Source organism: Dendropsophus ebraccatus, chromosome 9 (genome assembly GCF_027789765.1).
Source record: "Dendropsophus ebraccatus isolate aDenEbr1 chromosome 9, aDenEbr1.pat, whole genome shotgun sequence".
NCBI classification, from domain to species: Eukaryota; Metazoa; Chordata; class Amphibia; order Anura; family Hylidae; genus Dendropsophus; species Dendropsophus ebraccatus.
In genome coordinates this window covers 111005617-111027946 of record NC_091462.1, presented here as the reverse complement: position 1 = coordinate 111027946, position 22330 = coordinate 111005617, and the positions used below count along the sequence as shown (strand labels likewise).

The 22330-nt window shown below is 49.2% G+C and overlaps 1 protein-coding gene across 5 annotated transcripts in view; it reads left to right on the top strand.

The window, feature by feature from the left end:
• Positions 1-22330, top strand: part of LOC138801497 (uncharacterized) — a 120649-nt gene that overhangs the window by 62094 nt on the left and 36225 nt on the right. For 4 of the 5 annotated variants that reach the window (XM_069984398.1, XM_069984397.1, XM_069984396.1 and 1 more), the window contains exons 14-17: positions 148-450; positions 1696-2028; positions 13535-13885; positions 16174-16467. In XM_069984398.1, coding sequence (XP_069840499.1) covers positions 148-450; positions 1696-2028; positions 13535-13885; positions 16174-16467 — 1281 coding nt within the window. The remainder of the gene's footprint in view (positions 1-147; positions 451-1695; positions 2029-13534; positions 13886-16173; positions 16468-22330) is intronic. The other variant, XM_069984399.1, reaches the window with a different exon arrangement.

Sequence of the window (22330 nt, the reverse complement as noted above, 5' to 3'; positions counted from 1 at the left end):
TCTTCCTGTTCTATAACATGCAGCCTATAGAATGGTCTTCAATTATCTCTTGTGTATTGTCAAACATGAACATGAATGATTCTATGCAATCAACAAATTTACCAAACTAAATAAATGTATTCTGTGTAACCTGTATCTCTTCCCCAGCTTCTCCCCAGATGTCGGGCCCCATACAATGGTCTCTCAGTCAGGGAGAAGGAGTTCTTTGTATTCTCAGTCTGCAGAGTTTTTACCCTAAACTTATAGCAATCCAGTGGAGCCGCAGCTCATACAGTTCTATAACATCCAGAGAAACCTACACAGACAATGCTGATGGTACATGTAATGTGATAAGTGAGTGCAGAGTCACAGAGGAGGAGATCACTGACCCCAACTATAGGATCACAGTAACCTGGAGACACAAGGCAATGGCTGAACCAGAGAGGAGAGAGCTGTGCATAAGGGATACAGGTAATAATGATCTGTGGGAATGCAAAATTACAGTTTAACCATCATATTCTTGTTCTTTATGTCTGGAATGGGTCAGTGATAATCAATAATGCAGATTACCATTTGTAATTTGTGCTAAAAATACTTGCATCACTTTTATTATAAGTTTTAGACACTGTTATAAGATAGCCTAGGTAGAGGCCCCCAGTGCCCTGTTATTTTCAAATGTATCTGCATCATAAGGCTGCAGTCTAAGGATACCATACATTTAAAGTGTAACTCTCATTTAATTTCTTTTTACAGAAATCAATAGTAGAAGCAATTTCAAGAAACTCTTTAATAGATTTTATTAGGCAAAAGCCTCTTTCTGTACTCAAACTGTACTTTTGCAGGAGGGGGAGGGGCCGAGGGGAATGAGTGAGCAGGAAAAGGAGACAAGCAGCTGTACAGTTTGCAGACTGTCTGAGCACATAAAACACTGGATTTTCAGGTCAGAAAGGTCAGTGCAGGTCTGAGAACTTGGTGAGATAAGATTGCAGGATGATGTGTTTTGCAGGGCTGCCTTTTCTCCTCTCTGTGCTTACTCATCCCCCTCGGCCCCTCCCCCCTCCATAGAGCATAATGGACACAGAAATCCTGCTGCTTCTGAAGTGCATTCCTATCTGAGGAGACAGGGCCTGGGCGCTGACACATTATCACACCTCTTTTTGCCATGCCTCTGTCAGCAGTCTGTGTTAGTACTGTGCTCTCTTACCATGTGGAGCCGCTGATACCAAAGGGCCACTTTAATTGTGTTTGTGATTAATAAAGGGTTTATATAGAGACATGTCAAAAGTTTTGATCTGTCCGAGTCTGAGTGTTTACATCCATAGTGATCGTGAGAAAGAGCTGGGAGATGACAGAGCTGCAGCACATCCTCTCCCCGCTCTGAGTTAGAAAAAAGGTCAAGATCCATAGAGCTCCCTGTAAAGTCCAGCTCAGAGCGGAAAGTGTATGCGCTGCAGCGTGGTCCTCTCCCTGCTCCTTCTCCCGGTCGGTAAAGGTTTGAACACTCAGACCTGGACTGATCAAATATGCCTGGAAAGCTTCTGTGTAGCTGGCAATAAGGCAGAGACTTCATGGTGTAATATACTATGTGCAGAAGAAGGATTAAAGGAGAATTCCAGACCGGCCTATTCTCCTTTAAGACATGGTAAAACCTGGAAAATAAGTAAGTGACCTCCTGTAATATTACCCATCAGTCATTGTTCTATGACTTATTCCTAGATTTCCCCTGGCGCCCAGTGATAGAAGACATAGAAAAACCAGTTTTCCTTGTGGGCACTGATGTCACATTACAGAGCAGAATCTCTCACTACTTTCCTAATAATCTCGCTGTGTCCTGGTACCTGAAGAGGAAGGAGGTGGATAATCTGGTACTAATGGAGAATATTACACCCAGTGCAGAGAGACAGCCTGACAACACGTACAGCTGTACCGCCATCCTGCCAGTCACCCCATCTATAAGAGACCACGATGGAGCAGAGATCATCTGCAGAGTGCAGCATCTCAGCCTGGAGACATACATAGAGAAGTCTACAGGAACTATACAAGTCTATGGTGAGTCCTTCTCTGCTCACACAGAATCAATAATAAATTATTTTAGAAAATAACATTTTTCTCTTAACCCCTTCCCGCAAAATGACATTCCAGAAATGTTCCTGCAATATGACGGTTCTGGAATGTCGTGCTTTCCCTGCCTCCCCCCTCTGTACCTAGCAGCAATCGGGCAGCGGTAGGCAGCTATCTCACACTGTCTCCTCCCGCTGCCACTGCCCAGTGGAAAGCCGCGCTGCCCCCCGGGCAGTTAACCCCATCGGCGCTGTCGGCGTCTATGAGGAATCCGGAGGGAGATCTGCTCCCTCCGACTTCCCCTTCACCCCCCACCCCCAAAGCCGACCTGATCGTTGTATGAGCTGTAACACTGATAGCTCATACAATATATAATGTATTACAGCACAGATCACCAGGTCTCTGTCATGTCTGAAGCCTGTGGTTGAGTCAGGTGACACACTGCAGCCATATATATTGGAATAAGAGGAATAAATAGTGAGTTGTATTTCTCAGTTAGTATTTGCTGTGTTAGAGGGGGAAAAAATGGATTAAAATAGAATATCTGCCCCAAAAAATTAAATTTTTAAATTTTCTCTCCAACTTTCTTAATCCCTTCACATCAGCAATATGTAAATATACGTTCCTGCTGCACATGCCAAGTGCAGCAGGAAGGTATGTGCACATTCCTGACTGAAGGGGCTGTAGATGTGTGCAGGACCGCTGCAGTGAGAGCTGTCATCAGTGTCCGGGGATCCGAGGATAATGAGAGGCAGCTGCGATCCCACAGCTGCCTCTCATTAACCCCTTAAACACTGCGATCTATAGCGAGGGCGGCGTTTAAGGTACTCAGTGACAGGAAAAGCTTCTGTCACCGAGTGAAGGGGACCCTCGCAGCCATACATATACCGACGGGCGATTTCTAGTATAAGTACACTGATCTCTCATTGAGATCTATGCAGTATAGTTATACAGCATAAATCGATGAAATCAGTGTTCCATTGCATTCGGCTGCTGCAGCCGAAAGCAATAGAATGCCGAGCTGGGATCAGCGCCAGTACGGATAGCATCCGGGATCGCGGTATTCAGAGCGGGGTTGCCGCACGGCCCTTCTCTGAACGCCCTTAACGACGCCAGGGCGTATATTTACGTCCTGTGTCGTTAAGGGGTTAACCCCTTAGTGACGGCCGTGCTGCCTTTTTACGGCGGCCACTAATGAGCTTTATTCCGATGCGTACGCCTTTTAATGTGACCGCTGACCCCCTCCTGTAACTGCCCGGAGCGGAGGATTCTCCGCAAAAGATAAGAACGCTATGGATCTTGCAATGTGGCGACAGTCTTTGTGGGTTTTTGCTAGGAAGATAGTTTCTATTGCCCCAAAGAGATAATAATTAAAAAAAACTACACAAATGTGGTATCGCCGTAACTGTAGTGACCCAGAGAATACATGTATTATGTTATTAGTGACCGCTGATATGAATTTTTACGGTGATCACTAATGGGCTCAATTCTGCTGCCATCAGCTCTTTATGGCAATGGTGCAGAATAGTGCAGCAGCACCGGTAATGCCCGCAGCCCCCTCCTCTCAGCTACCGGAGGTCGCTGAGAAGTTGGGGCAGAGTGTGGGCTCAGTCCCGGCCAGTCCCCGCACCGACGATCACCGTTATTACCAGTATAAAGGCGGCCACCGGTAACGGGCACTGCATGCTTTCATCTCCTCTCACCGTTAATCCACAGTGAGAGGAGATGAATACATGTCCCCCCCGGAATAACCTTAGTGTTCACAGTGATTAATTCCTTAGGGTACAAACACACTTGCCGTATCGGCAGCGAGTTTCTGGCTGCGTATTCGCAGTGAGACTCGCTGAGGATCCCGGCCCTGTGTACTCAATGGGCGACCCGTTAACCCCCCGGCCGCCGGAGACTATACATCACCTGGTCCCGACTATACATCATCTGGTCCTTCGCTGATTCCCGACACGTCCCGCTCAGCCAATCAGTGCGCTGCTCCACCGCAGCACTGATTGGCTGAACGGGCCGTGAAGATGTCAGGAGCCCCATAGCCGGGATTAGCTGGTGTATAGTCTCCGGCGGCCGGGGATTTAACGGGGCGAGCTGCGGACTAACTCGAAGCAGGGATGTACATCCCTGCTGCAAGTTTGTCTGCCATTGAGTACACATGGCCGGGATCCTCAGCGAGTCTCACTGCGAGTACGCAGCCAGAAACTCGCTGCGGATACAGCAAGTGTGTTTGTACCGTTAAAAAAAGATCAAACTCTCATTCTCTCCACTACCAGAGGTGGCGGAGAGCATGGGGCAATGATCAGGGACTAGCCGATGTGGTCCTGGCACAAGTGATCAGCGGTATATACTATATACCACCAGGCCTGCATTTAGAGTTCATGCTGCCCTAGGCACCTTGCTCGCTGAGGCGCCCCCCCCCCCCCCCCCGGCACTGGCAGGTTGCATGCATGGTATATACCCTGGCACTTGTGTGCCGCTCTGCTTGATGCCCGCTGTTCTCATCAAACAGACGTGATGGAGAAAGGAAGGAGGCCGGGGACGTCTTAGTTTGGGGACCGCTTCTGTCCAGTGTCGGACTGGGGGACCTGGGGCCCACCAATATAGAACCAGTGAGACACGACATGCTGACCCGCTCCTTTCCTGAATTCATCTGTATCTGTGACAAATCCCTACAATTATACAGCTCTCAGGGTATGCTGGGAGTTGTAGTTTCTCAGTGGACCACCCTTTAATAAATTACTGTGTGCAGAGACTCCTGGTGGCTGCAATCTGTGGGTGACAACCATCAGCACTGAAGGTCTAGCAATACATCTGTCTACACTGTACTACAACTCCCAGCATATGCTGAGGGCTGCAGACTGTCAGTACATGCTGGGAGTTGTAGTGCCTGCAGCTGTTGTAGTTGGGTCCTAGGTGCATTATACACTGGATGCTTTGTGGTATATAAGAATACATAGATCTGTGGGGGCTCAGTGCAGGGAAGTGACCCCAGAACATCACTAATAGGGGATAGAACAAAACATCTCCCCCTATCCCCTATTAGTGATGTTCTGGGGTCACTTCCCTGCACTGAGCCCCCACAGATCTATGTATTCTGATCTCCCACAAAGCATCCAGTGTATAATGCACCTAGGACCCAACTACAACAGCTGCAGGCACTACAACTCCCAGCATTTACTTACAGTCTACAGCCCTCAGCATATGCTGGGAGTTGTAGTGCCTGCAGCTCTTGTAGTTGGGTCCTAGGTGCATCATACACTGGATGCTTTGTGGGAGATCAGAATACATAGATCTGTGGGGGCTCAGTGCAGGGAAGTGACCCCAGAACATCACTAATAGGGGACAGAACAAAAACATCTCCCCCTACCATATTAAAGATGTTCTGGGGTCACTTCCCTGCACTGAGCCCCCACAGATCTATGTATACTTATATGCCACCTAGGGCCCAACTACAACAGCTGCAGGCACTACAACTCCCAGCATGTACTGACAGTCTGCAGCCCTCAGCATATGCTGGGAGTTGTAGTGCCTGTAGCTCTTGTAGTTGAGTCCTAGTTTAAAGTTTGCGCTAGTGTACTGTAGTGTCAACGGGGCTGTGTCAGTACACTACCGCAAACATTACACTGACCCATTGAGACCCCAATGGTACACAGGCTCTGCACACTATAGAGGTGATTACAGTGCAGTTACTAATGACTCACAGGTGACGTCTTCTCCAATTGCCGTCGCTCACTTTTTGCTTTCTTCTCCATCTGGCAGCCATCATGAAGACTTCTCTGACCACAACTAGTCTGCAGGCGGGCAGATGGGGGTGACTGGGGAAGGGAGGCAGCTGGGGGGGACTGAGGAAGGGAGGCAGCTGGGGGGGACTGGGGAAGGGAGGCAGCTGGGGGGGACTGAGGAAGGGAGGCAGCTGGGGGGGGACTGGGGAAGGGAGGCAGCTGGGGGGGACTGGGGAAGGGAGGCAGCTGGGGGGGACTGGGGAAGGGAGGCAGCTGGGGGGGACTGAGGAAGGGAGGTGAGGAAGGGAGGCAGCTGGGGGGGACTGAGGAAGGGAGGCAGCTGGGGGGGGGCTGAGGAAGGGAGGCAGCTGGGGGGGGCTGAGGAAGGGAGGCAGCTGAGGGGGGCTGAAGAAGGGAGGCAGCTGGGGGGGGCTGAGGAAGGGAGGCAGCTGGGGGGGGGCTGAGGAAGGGAGGCAGCTGGGGGGGCTGAGGAAGGGAGGCAGCTGGGGGGGCTGAGGAAGGGAGGCAGCTGGGGGGGCTGAGGAAGGGAGGCAGCTGAGGGGGGCTGAAGAAGGGAGGCAGCTGGGGGGGACTGAGGAAGGGAGGCAGCTGAGGGGGGCTGGGGAAGGGAGGCCGCTGGGGGGGACTGGGGAAGGGAGGCAGCTGGGGGAGACGGGGGAAAAGCTGGGGTGACAGGGGGGAGCAGCTGGTGTGACGGAAAGGGGGAGCAGTTGGGGGTGGCAGGGGCAGGGTGAGAATCTGGGGAGGCAGGGGGAGCCGCTGGGGGTACAGGAAGAGGGAGCAGATGGGGGCAGGGGAGCAGATGGGGGGCACAAGCAGGGGGAGCAGATGGGGGGCACAAGCAGGGGGAGCAGATGGGGGGCACAAGCAGGGGGAGCAGATGGGGGCAGGGGGGGCAGATAGGAGCAGATGGGGGGCACAGGCAGAGGGGGCAGATGGGGGCAGATGGGAGGCACAGGCAGGGGGCACAGGCAGAGGGAGCAGATGGGGGGCACAGGCAGGGGGAGCAGATGGGGGCAGGGGGGGCAGATGGGGGGCACAGGCAGGGGGAGCAGATGGGGGCAGAGGCAGGGGGAGCAGATGGGGGGCACAGGCAGGGGGAGCAGATGGGGGGCACAGGCAGGGGGAGCAGATGGGGGGCACAGGCAGGGGGAGCAGATGGGGCAGGGGGAGCAGATGGGGGGCACAGGCAGGGGGAGCAGATGGGGGCAGAGGCAGGTGGAGCAGATGGGGGGCACAGGCAGGGGGAGCAGATGGGGCAGGGGGAGCAGATGGGGGCAGGGGGAGCAGATGGGGGGCACAGGCAGGGGGAGCAGATGGGGGCAGAGGCAGGGGGAGCAGATGGGGGGCACAGGCAGGGGGAGCAGATGGGGGGCACAGGCAGGGGGAGCAGATGGGGCAGGGGGAGCAGATGGGGGGCACAGGCAGGGGGAGCAGATGGGGGCAGAGGCAGGGGGAGCAGATGGGGGGCACAGGCAGGGGGAGCAGATGGGGGGCACAGGCAGGGGGAGCAGATGGGGGCAGGGGGAGCAGATGGGGGGCAGAGGCAGGGGGAGCAGATGGGGGCAGAGGCAGGGGGAGCAGATGGGGGCAGGGGGAGCAGATGGGGGCAGGGGGAGCAGATGGGGGCAGGGGGAGCAGATGGGGGCACAGGCAGGGGGAGCAGATGGGGGACACAGGCAGGGGGAGCAGATGGGGAGCAGATGGGGCAGGGGAGGCAGATGGGGGGGCACAGGCAGGGGGAGCAGATGGGGGCAGGGGGAGCAGATGGGGGGCACAAGCAGGGGGGGCAGATGGGGGGCACAGGCAGGGGGAGCAGATGGGGTCAGGGGCAGCAGATGGGGGCACAGGCAGGGGGAGAAGCTGGGGGGGGGGGGAGAGGGAACAGCCGGAGGCAGAGGCAGACTGGTCAGGTCCCCCAAAAGCAGCCCCGCGGTGCCCGAACTTCTTCCTGCTGCAGCGCTCGTGACGTCATCGCACCAAGCAGGAAGAAGTTCGGGCACCGCGGGGCTGCAGGAGTGAGCTGCCGGCCTGAGATAGAAGCAGCGTGTGCCGGAAGGAGCTCACCCCGGATGCCCTGGGGCTGCACAACGTCGTCGTCGCGCCCTAGGCACCTGCGGACTGCAGGTGCCGCCCCCCCGCAGGGCGCCGCCCTAGGCACCGGACCACGGGTGCCTAGTGGCAAATACGGCCCTGTATACCACTGATCACTTGTTCCAAATGCTGCCGGCACTTTTTGTCCCGTCACCAAAAATCATTGGTAACAGGATAAAAAGTCAAGTGCCCCGGATTGCCTGTAACCACCTCGCATTACCTGTAACCACCCCAGATTACCTGTAACCACCCCACATTACCTGTAACCACCCCACATTTCCTGTAACCACCCTGCATTACCTGTAACCACCCCACATTACCTGTAACCACCTCGCATTACCTGTAACCACCCCGCATTACCTGTAACCACCCCAGATTACCTGTAACCACCCCAGATTACCTGTAACCACTCCGCATTACCTGTAACCACCCCGCATTACCTGTAACCACCCCAGATTACCTGTAACCACCCCACATTTCCTGTAACCACCCCGCATTACCTGTAACCACCCCACATTACCTGTAACCACCCCGCATTACCTGTAACCACCCCACATTTCCTGTAACCACTCCAGATTACCTGTAACCACCCCGCATTACCTGTAACCACCCCACATTTCCTGTAACCACCCCACATTACCTGTAACCACCCTGCATTACCTGTAACCACCCCAGATTACCTGTAACCACTCCGCATTACCTGTAACCACCCCGCATTACCTGTAACCACCTCAGATTACCTGTAACCACCCCGCATTACCTGTAACCACCCCAGATTACCTGTAACCACTCCGCATTACCTGTAACCACCTCACATTACCTGTAACCACCCCGCATTACCTGTAACCACCCCAGATTACCTGTAACCACTCCGCATTACCTGTAACCACCTCACATTACCTGTAACCACCCCACATTACCTGTAACCACCCCGGATTACCTGTAACCACCTCAGATTACCTGTAACCACTCTGCATTACCTGTAACCACCACAGATTATTCATAACCACTCCAGTTTACCTGTAACCGCTCAGATTACCCGTAACCACCCCAGATAGCCAGTAAACACCCCCAGATTGCCACAGGCTACCCATAACCACTATAGATTGCCCGTAACCACCCCAGATTGCCCATACCCACCCCAGATTGCCTGTCACTCCTCCCCCAGATTGACCATCACCACCCCAGTTTGCCTGTGACCCCCCCCAGATTGCCCGTCACCAACTCAGATAGCCAGTAAACACCCCCAGATTGTCCGTTACCACCCCATATAGGCAGTAAACACCCCCAGATTGTCCGTTACCACCCCATATAGCCAGTAAACACCCCTAGATAGTCGGTAAACACCCCCAGATTGTCCGTTACCACCCCAGATAGCCAGTAAACACCCCAAGATAGCCAGTAAACACCCCCTAGGTAGCCAGTAAACACCCCCAGATTGCCCGTAACCACCCCAGATTGCCTGTAACCAACCCAGATAGCCAGTAAACACCCCCAGATTGCCACAGACTGCTCGTACCACCCCAAATTGCCCGTCACCACCCCAGATAGCAAGTAAACACTCACAGGTTGCCCGTCACCACCCCAGATTACCTGTAATCTCATTTAAAAAAAATTTTTTTAGCAACTGCGCTATTCTAATAACCGATACTAGCTGCGGTTTTGCACCAGCAAAATGATGCTCCTTCCCTTCTGAGCCCGGCTGTGTGCCCATACAGTGGTTTATGCCCACATATGAGGAACCATTGTACTCAGGAGAACCTGCTTTACAAATTTTGTGGTGCATTTTCTCTCCTGTTTCTCGTGAAATTGAGAAATTTCAAACTAAACAAAATTATTATTGAAAAAATTCATTTTTTTCATTTTTTACTAATTTTGAATCCTTTCCCTTTAATACCTTTGGGGTCAAAATGCTCACTGCACCCCAAGATGACTTCTTTGAGGGGTGCCCTTTCCAAAATGGGGTGACTTTTGGGGGGTTTCTCTTCTGCGGACACTACAGGGGCTCTGCAAACGCACCTGGCGCTCGGAAATTTGTTCAGCAAAATCTGCACTGAAAATGCCAATTGGCGCTCCCTTCCTTCTGAGCCCTGCTGTGTGCCCATACAGTGGTTTATGCTCAGATATGTGGTACCGTTGTACTCAGGAGAACCTGCGTTACAGATTTTGGGGTGCATTTTCTCTCCTTTGCCTTGTGAAGTTGAGAAATTTCAAACTAAACAAACATTATTGGAAAAATTCAAGTTTTTCATTTTTACTGTCTAATTTTGAATACTTTCCTCTAATACCTGTGGGGTCAAAATGCTCACTGCACCCCAAGATGACTTCTTTGAGGGGTGCACTTTCCAAAATGGGGTGACTTATGGGGGGGGGTTTCACTCTGCTGACACTACAGGGGCACTGCAAACGCACCTGGCGCTCAGAAACTTCTACAGCAAAATCTGCACTGAAAATGCTAATTGGCGCTCCCTTCCTTCTGAGCCCCGCTGTGTGCCCATACAGTGGTTTATGCCCACATATGGGGTACCTTTCTACTCGGAAGAACCTGCGTTACAGATTTTGGGGTGCCTTTTCTTTCCTATTCCTTGTGAAATTGAGAAATTTCAAACTAAACATACATATTATTGGAAAAATTCTAGTTTTTCATTTTTACTGTCTAATTTTGAATACTTTCCTCTAATACCTTTGGGGTCAAAATGCTCACTGCACCCCAAGACGTATTCTTTGAGGGGTTAACAATCCAAAATGGGCTAACTTATGGGGGGTTTTCTCTCTGCTGACACTACAGGGGCACTGCAAATGCACCTGGCGCCTGAAAACTTGTACAGCAAAATCTGCACTGAAAATGCTAATTTGCGCTCCTTCCCTTCTGAGCCCTGCTGTGTGCCCATACAGTGGTTTACGCCCCCATTTGGGGTACCATTGTACTCAGGAGGACCTGCGTTACATATATTGGGGTGCTTTTTTCTCTCCTGTTGCTTGCTAAAATGAGATACTTTAATCTGAACGAACATATTATTTGAAAATTTCTATTTTCCATTTTTGTTTAAATTGTGAATACTTTCCTCCAGGGAAACCCCTGTAGGGTTAAAATGCTCATTATACCCCTAGATTAATTCCTTAGGGTGTGTAGTTTGCAAAATGGGGTCATTTATGGGGGTTTCAAGTATACAAGCCTCCTAAACACACTTAAAAAAGGACTGGTCCCTAAAAAAATTAGTTTTGGAAATTTCATGAAAAATTGATAATTTGCTGATACATTTCTAAGTCCAGTAACACCCAAGAAAAGTAAAATATGTTTACGAAATTATTATAGAATAAAGAGGACATATTGGTAATGTGACCTAGTAACTAATTTATGTGATACGACTTTCTTTTTTTAGAAGCAAAGAATTTCAAAGTTTGTAAAGTGCAAATTTTTCAAATTTTTCCTGATATTTTTATGTTTTTCACAAAAAACACAAAAGATAGTGACCAAATTTTGCCACTTATATAAAGTACCATATGTTACAAAAAAACAATCTCAGAATCACTAGCATATGTTAAAGCATCACAGAGCTATAAGCGCATAAAGTGAGACAGGTCAGATTTTGAAAAATGAGCCTGGTCATTAAGGCTCAAATAGGCTTGGTCCCTAAGGGGTTAAAGTGTCACTGTTGTTTTAAAAAAAAAAAATTTTAGCAGAAATCAATAGTACAGGCAATTTTAAGAAACGTAATTGGGTTTATTAGCCGAAAAATGAATTTTTATCCTGAAAAAGCAGTTTGAAGCTCTCCCCCTGTCTTTATGGTTCTCTATGGAGAGGGGAGGGGTGGAGGAAGATGAGGCACCAAAACAGGACAACGAAGAGTTAATTTACAGCTACATCACCAGGCTATCTCCTCTGACAGTCAGCACTGATCTCTGAATAGCAGCTTTCACACAGCTCCCACAGTGTAATCCTTTGTTCTCTGCTCTCTGCTGGCGACTAATCTCCCTCCTCCCCCCTCCCCTCTCCATAGGTTACACAGGGTTCGACTGATGTAAAAGATTTCCTGATAATGAGCAGTGAGAGAGAGGAGGGGGGGGGGCCTTGGGAAAGTCTTTTTGAATGCAGCTAATGGCATATTTGCCTAATAAACCCAATTACAAAGTTTCTTAAAATCGCCTGTACTATTGATTTCTGCAAAAAAAAATTTACAGTGGCACTTTAAGGCCAAAACAGGCTGCGGAGGCGAGGGGGGGGGGGGGGGGTAACAGGCTGTGGAGGCAAGGGGTTAAGAATCCAGCAGTACATACACATGTAGCAAATCTAAAGAGAACCTATCACCTAAAACTCACTGTCCCTATTATTAATGTGCATCTCTCCCTTTGCAGTCTGTATCTTATACTTTACCCAATTCTTTTTTTTTCACTGCACGAAAGCCGGGCGCCGCCATCTTGATGGTGTCACTTTGCGTTCCACCTTTGTGCAGCTTATATCACATTACAGAGGACAAAAAAACATGGAAAATCTATTTAAATTGTCACATTAACACTTTGTGCCAACTCGTTGTAACATCTGTAATTACTTGTCACCAGACATAAAACTGAAGACCCTTTTAATGGCCCAATTATTCCTGAAGACCATATAAGTTCAGTGTCCATAAGGAAAATGAGGCTTCCCTCTCATCTCAGCGGCAGCAGATCTCACTGTAACCGTTTTCTTGCTTTGCTGCAGCATTTGAGTTTGTTTCTACTCAAAGCACCTTGCAAAAACCCAGTGCATTGGTAACCCCATCTCCCCCACATGCTTTCAGTGTACTTTATGAATCATCAGACTGTTCAGTACATTTTCACCAAGCAAGATGAGCAGGTGATGTGTTGTGCTGTGATTGCTTAGAGAAGTAAGTGAGGACTGTATACTGGCAAACAGATGAACTTTGGTCCCATCCTCTAAAATGGAGGGAGTGGATATTTGGGACATTCCTATCCACTCTGTAAGTTTTAAATCTCCCCTACCATCTGAATTAGTTAATTTGCATCAATAAAGCCTACTGCATCAGGATTCCCACATTGTTATGTTGAGGCTTTAAAGACTCTATTATTCCAAACCTTGACCAATACAGGGCATTTTGTACTATAAATACACCCTTGGTCACATCTGTAGTTCTCAGCTTTTTTTTCTCTGCGCCTCACTCCCCCCCCCCCCCCCCCCCCCCCCAGTGACCCAATTCCTCAATGTAACCCCCCGCCCCCTTCCGACCTCTTCTTTCGCAATGTTTGTTATTGGTTTGTTGATTTTGTAAAAAAAAGAAGAGTAACTTTTCCTTTTTGTGGTTAAGAACTGAAAAAGATGTCATAAAAACATTTTTGAAAAACCAAATGTAAATTTTCTCACAATTTAAATTCCAAATCAATATCTCTGACAATTTGGGAAGGGTCCACGAAACATACCTCATTGAAATCTTCTTAGATCTTAGTGCAAATATATATATTTTTTTAATTTCATTTTTAGTGTTGCCTCAATCTCCCAATCTGAATATAAACAGATGTCTGATTTTTTTTTTCTTCTGGTAAATCCATTATACAAGACATCACACAACGACTGCTGCTGTGGCCGTTTTATTTATCAGCTATATACAATTATATGCATAGGTTTTCCCTTACAGTTTTGGTCTTTCCTTATATTACAGGTCTCCCTTGGGGCCCAACAGTGAGTGAAATATTCACAACAAATCTGTCACTAAATGAAGACGCAATCCTGCAATGTGACATCAGTGAATATTTTCCATATAAACCGACTGTCTCCTGGTTTGTAAAGGAGAAGGGAAGAGATGATTATATCCCTGTAAATGAGCAGAAGTACCGCTACCAGCTTATACCAAAGGAAGAACAAGACTCTGAATCTGGACACCACTCTAAAACCTCATTACACTTCCGTCCAACACTCGGCCAGCACCATGGGGTTTGGTTTATGTGTAGAGTCCAGCACCCCAGTCTGAAGATTCCTATAGAGAAAACTGCAGGACCTCTCTACATAACATGTGAGTCATCCTTATTCATATATTTTTTTATTTTAGAGCTTTATAATGATAAGACTTTGCCAGCTTTTTCTGGGATTTATTTAGGTATGTGCACACTACGGAATCTGCGCGGATAAATTCAGGCGGATTGCGTGTGTGCTCCCACTTGAAGTTCCGTCCATCCCATAGACTCCATTCTATGCTCAGGTAGATTCGGCCGTCCACTCAAAGAATTGACATGTCAATTGGTTGGTTTATAAAGGTGTGGTGTGCCCAGAAATCCAGGTGTGATACGACAGAAAATGTTTAACCCTTGCACTTATAAAACTCTTCAGTATATTTTGTTAAGCAGAGTGACAAGTGGAACAGAAATATATTTACAGAATACATGGTACGTCAACATAACTTTTTCTTTACACTTAATGCTATCAGCCACCTAACAATATCAGACATACAGAAGCTGTGAAACTGGAACTGGGACACTGCACACTTAGCTATTATTTCTGCTCAGAAGTGTCAGAAACGAGATTCAACCACAGCACTTCACATGCCCTGACCTTTTGGCTTGTGACTTGACTTCTCTTTGGATGATGTTTATGTACAGTACCTCTGCTGTCCGCTCATTCTGGCCTGTTTGACCATCCCTACTGCGTTCTGTGTTGGCACATACTGTACCGTAAGTCAAGGACGGTCGCCCAGTTGTCCACAGCTGCCTAGGGCTGGGACAGTGGGTGGAGACAAGTGTAGGGTTCATTTTCAGTGTTGTTCCATTCCTTCCTTGGCTGAGTGTATAACTAGTCATAATAGAATAGCCAGCCACCTAATACTTATCTGCCATCTTTTCCTTTGGGGATGGATTCAATCCAGGATCTTGCAACTCAAGTAGAGGGGGTGTCTGGTGGTGAGGCTGGCCAACTAGGTAAATCTACTTATGGATATAAACCTAGTTACCCAAATAAAGAGTTTGGCTAGACTGGTAGCTGGTGAACATAGTGTCCTGGAGCTCATGAAAGCAGTTCAGAAAAAAAAATTGACCCTCACCACGCAAATGGCCCCCTCCCCATGAGCTGGCGCATATATTCACCAGCGGTGATTGGTGTTCTATGAGGCCGCTTCATTCTGGTCCTGTGGCACCATTCAAATCCCGCGCGTGTTCACGTCACTGGCTCCTGAGACCCTCTTCTGTCTCCTGTGATTGAAGGTTGGAAGTCACAGTTTCCAATGCATTTTCTATGGGAGAGAGTGACTTCCGGCCTTCAATTACAGGAGACAGAAGAGGGGTCGCAGGAGCGGGTGACGTGAGCGCACGCTGGATTTAAATGGCGGCGCAGGACCAGAACAAAGCAGCGCCGCGGGACACTAAACACGGCTGGAGAGTATATGCGCCAGTGCGCAGCGGGGTGGGGTGGGGGGAATAAAAAATGGAACTGCTACTTTAATATCCAGGACTACTGGGCACATGGTCGCAATGGAGAGGACTACTTATTGTTGTTGTTGTTATTCAGGAGATCTCCCAATCGGCTGCACAGAACAATGTAAGGTCTTATTTTCACATTCTGTGAAACACAAAACCCACGCAGGCTCGGACTGGCCCACAGGGGAGCAGGGGAATCCCCCGGTGGGCCCCTGACCAGGAGGTGGGCCTCCCTGTTTAGCAGCTACAGGATACATATGATCCTCCAGCACTGCTGCACACGCCTGTGAGCTATGTACAATCATTTGTAACTCCCCCTCTTATATGTAAACCTGCTGACAAGTTACTAGCAGTGAGCTAGCATCGCTGGTCACATACACAGCTCTGTGCAAAGTCGCTATAATAACGTAAAAGGTTTGGCGCTGGTTATATCTGGTATATGTTGGGTGGGCCCCTAGAATCAAATTCCCTGGTGGGCCCAAGGTAACCCAGTCCGACACTGACCACGGATGGGGAAGCCCTGTGGTGGAGTCTTTCTCTGCCCGGCATGATGTATCAATATGATACTGGGAGCAGGGAAAGTGTTTGAATCTCTGCAGTTCTGTAATGCAGCAGCAGCTTCAAAGAAAATACACCTTGCCCAATGCAGTTAACCAACTAACAGTAATGCCCCCCCCCATTGTATAGTAAAAATCTGCATAACTTTATATCTTACTATAGATGCTCATATAACTATTCATGTCTAATATATTCCTGTATTGACATCTATGCATTCTGATATACCTCCCCTTACCTGATAATCATCACTATTTTATTTGGTTGTAGAACTTCCATTCTCTGTAATTTATACACAAGTGACATTATTCTGTATATTTCTCATACTTGTCATTTTCAGTGAGCCCTGAGCTGAGAGATGGAAGGATACTGACCTCCTGTGAGAAGGATTCGGTGCTCTGCTCTGTGACTCTGAGAAAGTTCTTCCCCCGAAAAATTACTATAACATGGAAAATTGGAGAAGACCCTGTAATGGCATCAAAGACAATCCTGCAGGTGAATGAGGATGAAGAAGAAGCGTTCAATGCCATTAGTGAATGTAGAATTCCTTGGGACAATCTCACACTCCCTGTTCAGGTAACATGGGAGCACAAAGCTATGGCAGAACCTCAAAGCTTACAGCTACAATGCTCAGGTAAGAGCAACCAAACACAATTTTTCAAGGGTTTTGCGCCAAATTTTTGGTGAATAATGGCATTTTTCACCCATTTTGGGTCGAAGTTCTATTTATGAACCTGTATTCGACAGGCGAATATTTTTTAGATGCAACTTTTTTTTTAATCTGCCTGTTTTAAGTATTCACCCAAAAGTTTGCATAATCTGTGATTAGCGCCCAATTTATCAATTGCGACTTTTTAAAAAGTCGCATAAAAAGTTGCAGGCTTACGTCTGGTCAGTACCAGGTGAATAAAACTGTGCAATTTTTTTCATATTTGCACCTTTTTTGCGACTTTTTACCTAGATACATTTACTATGGCAGTGCTACATGTTAATAAATCAGTCACAAGGTATTGGAACAAAATACACACCAATCCCCATTAGAATAGTTGCACACATTAGATTCCTTAGTAAATGTCCCACAATATACTACTAAAATAAGGGTAAATACATGGACGGAAATCCACTAAGATGGTGACTTAAGAACCTATTAGATGGGCCGATGGCAGCCCGATCAATAATGTAAACAAGCGTAAATCCTCTAGATCAGTGTTTCTCAACCTGCGGTACGCGTACCCCAGGGGGTACGCGCCGCAGGCTGAGGGGGTACGCCGGGAGGTGGGGGGAGAAAATATTTTGGGTGCCGGGACACTGCTATCACCCAGCAATGTCCCGGCACCTGTCCCCGCCGCTGCTCTCACATCCTTCCCCCAGCAGCCTCACCAGCTTTCTGTACAGGACATGGTGAGGCTGCTGGGGGAAGGATGAAGTCCGAGGATACAAACCAGCAGCCTCTCAACTCACTGTCTCTGAGGCCCTGCTGGTCCGGCCGCCTGCGGGGACATCAGCCTGCCGCCGCCGCCGCCGCATCTCCTCTCCGCCGGGTCACCTCAGGCAGCCTGTTCGGGATTCGTCCCCAGGCTGCCGCATATCCTGCTGGAGCCCCCGGCTGGACGCTGCAACCCGATCCGGCAGCCTCACGCTCTTCCCCCGCGGCTCCCGGATCGGGTTGCATCGTCCAGCCGGGGGCCCCAGGAGGATATGCGACAGCCTGGGGACGAATCCCGAACAGGCTGCCTGAGGTGACCCGGCGGAGAGGAGATGCGGCGGCGGCAGGCTGATGTCCCCGCAGGCGGCCGGACCAGCAGGGCCTCAGAGACAGTGAGTTGTGAGGGGGTAGTGGTGCTACCCCGCCCGCGGCTCCTGCAGTAGATTGTGGACCAGGATATAGGGCGCCCCCCATGTCCACCTGCCGCCGCTTCTCCCCGGTCTCCCCTACGGCTGACGCTGCTTCTCTCCGGTCAATCAGTGGTTTGTAGACCGGAAGATGGGGCCCCCCTCGTCCTACGGTTGACGCTGCTGCCTGTGGAAGTGGGGTGCCCCATCTCCCGGTCCACAATCCACTGCAGCAGAAGCCCCCAGCGCACCACTACATCATCACCTCTCTCCCCCCTCCACCTCCTCTCTACCCCCATCATCACCTCTCTACCCCCATCATCACCTCTCTACCCCCATCATCACCTATGAACCCCCATCATCACCTCTCTCCCCCTCCACCTCCTCTCTACCCCCATCATCACCTCTCTCCCCCCTCCACCTCTTTTCCCTCCATAATCACCTCTCTCCCCCTCCACCTCCTTTCTACCCTCATCATCACCTCTCTCCCCCCTCCACCTTCTCTCTACCCCCATCATCACCTCTCTACCCCCATCATCACCTATGAACCCCCATCATCACCTCTGTACCCCCATAATCACCTCTCTCCCCCTCCACCTCCTCTCTACCCCCATCACCTCTCTACCCCCATCATCACCTCTCTACCCCCTCCACCTCCTCTCTACCCCCATCATCACCTCTCTACCCCCATCATCACCTCTCTACCCCCATCATCACCTCTCTACCCCATCATCACCTCTCTACCCCCATCATCACCTCTCTACCCCCATAATCACCTCTCTCCCCCCTCCACCTCCTCTCTACCCCCATCATCACCTCTGTCCCCCCTCCACTTCCTCTCTACCCCCATTATTACCTCTGTACCCCCATCATCACCTCTCTACCCCCATCATCACCTCCCTACCCCCATCATCTCCTCTGTACCCCCATCATCTCCTCTGTACCCCCATCATCTCCTCTGTACCCCCTCCACCTCCTCCCTACCCCCACCACCTCCTCTCACCCCTCATCACCCATCACCTTCTCTCACCCCCATCACCCCTCTCCTCCTCTGTCCTCCTCTCTCCCCTGTCTTCCTCTCCCCCCTTCACCTCCTCTCTCTTCCTCTCCCTTCTTCACCTCCTCTCTCCCCTGTCTTCCTCTCCCCCATCACCTCCTCTCTCCCCCGTCTTCCTCTCCCCCATCACCTCCTCTCTCCCCTGTCTTCCTCTCCCCATCACCTCCTCTCTCCCCTGTCTTCCTCTTCCCCATCACCTCCTCTCTCCCCTGTCTTCCTCTCCCCCATTCACCTCGTCTCTCTTCCTCTCTCCCCTTCACCTCCTCTCTCTTCCTCTCCCTTCTTCACCTCCTCTCTCTTCCTCTCCCTTCTTCGCCTCCTCTCTCTTCCTCTCCCATTTCACCTCCTCTCTCTTCCTCTCCCCCCTTCACCTTCTCTCTCTTCCACTCCCCCTTCACCTCCTCTATCCTCTATCCTCTATCCACCTCCTCTATCTGACTACATGGGGGAGGTGTCTGACTACATGGGGAGATATCTGACTACATGGGGAGGTATCTGACTACGTAGGGGGAGGTATCTGACTACATGGGGGAGGTATCTGGCTACATGGGGGAGGTGTCTGACTACATGGGGAGGTATCTGACTACATGGGGGAGGTGTCTGACTACATGGGGAGATATCTGACTACATGGGGAGGTATCTGACTACATGGGGGGAGATATCTGGCTACATGGGGGAGAGATATCTGGCTACATGGGGGAGAGATATCTGGCTACATGGGGGAGAGGTATCTGGCTACATGGGGGAGAGGTATCTGGCTACATGGGGGAGAGGTATCTGGCTACATGGGGGAGGTATCTGGCTACATGGGGGAGGTATCTGGCTACATGGGGGAGGTATCTGACTACATTGCAGAGGTATCTGGATACATAGGGAGGTATCTGACTACATGGGAGGAAGTATTTGGCTACATGGGGGAGGTATCTGACTACATGGGGAGGAGGTATCTGGCTACATGGGGGGATATCTTGCTACATATAAGGGGTATCTGGCTACATAGGGAAAATATCTGGCTACATAGAAGAAGGCCTCTTGACTACATGGGGGAGGTATCTGACTACATGGGGGAGATATCTGGCTACATGGAAGAAGGCCTCTTGACTACATGGGGGGAGGTATCTGGCTCCAGGGGGACATATCCCACCTGCTTCTCTGGCACCCGGTTTACTGACAGCCTGCTCAGCTAATCAGTGCACAGTCCCACCGTAGCCACTGATTGGATGAGCGGGCTGTCAGTGAGCTGGGAGCCAGAGAAGCAGGTGGGAGTACAGGGAGGTAAGTATGATCTGTTAAGGGCCGGCAGCTAATTAGGTAAATAGGCAGCGGCTACATTCTCGCAGCAGATAGAAAATCCTCTGTGAGAATGCAGAGCCATAGGCCATAACAGTACAGAGTATCGCAGTGGATTTTGCTGTGAAACGTACATGTAAATCTACCCTGGGCAATGTTATTAATGGATGGCATCGTTGGGGGTACTCGGCTGGAGCATCTTGTCGCATGGGGGTACTTGGCCTGAAAAGGTTGAGAAACACTGCTCTAGATCAGCGCTCGTTTACTGAGCCTATTACACGGCTCCATAATCGTTTAGAAAGGGATATATATATATATATATATATATATATATATATATTAGTGATGTCCGTGCAGTCCTTGCCCTAAAATGTTATACATTAACTCTCCACGCTCCCGATCTTCTCTTCTTGCTTCTCGGAGCTGCCGTGACCAGTAATTGGCCTGTTAGCTCAGAGACCACTTCAAAACTACAGCCACGGTGTCGGGAAGCAAGCAGAGGGCAGGAGAAGACCGGGAGCGTGGAGAGGTAATGTATAATAGTTTATTCAGTTGTAGGTGGTAGCTGCACATCGCTGTTACACGGAACGTGTGTAGTCACCGGCCAATGATTTTAGGTCTGGACCTAAAGACACGATCAGTCGAACATCTTTGTCATCAGCTGATCAATGTCTCAATTACACGGAATAATAATGAGCCTGATTTGGTCAATTATCACTCCGTTTAATAGGGCCCTTACTGACATTTTACACTTGAATGGGAGTCAGTAGATGTGGAGTCAATCAACTAAAAGAGTATGTAACCAGCCCCTAATACCAGACATACAGATTTACTCATGGTTTATTAATTTGTCTACACATATTGGGTTTGTAAAAGAAGTAAGGCGCCAGATCTCCAAAAGACACCATTTTAGAAACTACACCCCTAATGAAATTTATTGAGGGGGTAGGGAGCTTTTGAACCCCACAAAGGAAAGCTAACAGCCAGTTAGAAGAGTGTAACCTGCTGTTATGTGCCCATTGGGTCGGGGTTACTGAGAATAAAGATAATTTTACCATTTTCTTTAAACCTTCAGTTTTGTTAATATGTAAATGTTTAAAATAGAAAAGATGAAACTTGGCATTGCAACACGTGTGCACCTTTGTCAGTGCGCTTCCCATATGGACTCCATTGTTGAGTGTTGTAGCAATCAGTCTGAATTCATGAGCCAAAAAGGAGTAGGACAACAGCACTCTTCAACGCTGAATGCCAGCTTAGCGGGAGTAGATCATGGTGCGGTGAAAACTTATTTTCAGCTTCATTTTTTTTTTTCACGCAAAGCACAATTTCTCTTGAGTACAGCAGCACCCCACTTGTGATCATAAATTGCTGTCTGAGCACACAGCAGGGTTTAGATAGGTAGGGGTGTAATTTTGTATATTTAGCACATATTTTGCTGAAACCCCTTATCGGCACTATTGCAGCGCCCCCTCCCCCCATGGCTCCTGCACAGTGGAAACCCCCCATATCATACCTCATTTTGGAAACTATACCCCTCATCTAGGAGAGTAATGAGCATTTGGAGCCCTTAGCTGTTAGAGTAAAGTTTTTAGCACTGGACCATAAAAACATGTACATCTTTCCTAATAATATTTAGCTCAAAATGACAGATTTTTACAAGAAACACATGAGTATAAGCACCCCTAAATGTGTTGCATAATTTCTGCTGAGTTACCATATAGTGCTATAAGGGCACAGAAGGGGCAACATTTTTAGCACAGATTTTGCTGGAATAGTTTTAGGCGCCATCACACATCCAGTGTCCCTAAAGTACCAGTAGGGTGGAAACCCCTAAAAGGTGACACCATTTTGGAAAGTAGACTAAATCTAGACGGCTAATGAGGATTTAGACCCCATAGGTCTTTGCGGAACATTTTTGACATTAGGCCCTAAAAATGAATGTTTACATTCTCTAGTAATATGTACATTTAGCTTGTTTTTTACAAACACAAGGTACATGTATCCCTATTGTACCCACCCCCGTGTCATCCCTGACAGTGCCACAGTCTACAGGGTTAGGCTATGTTCACACTACGTATAAGTACGGCCATTGTTGCCATCGGCAACAACGGCTGTACTTTATGCACCTGTGAACATAGCCTTTCTGTTATGGGATCCCGGGTGGAGCGTATACACAAAGTATACTGTACACATCGTATGTGCTCCGGCCAGGATCCCGTGTGGCGCTGCAAATAACTGACATGACAGTTTTCAATGAATTGCGGCCGTAGGAAACTGTTAGTTTACACAATGCCGCTCGCTTCATTATGTGCTGTGG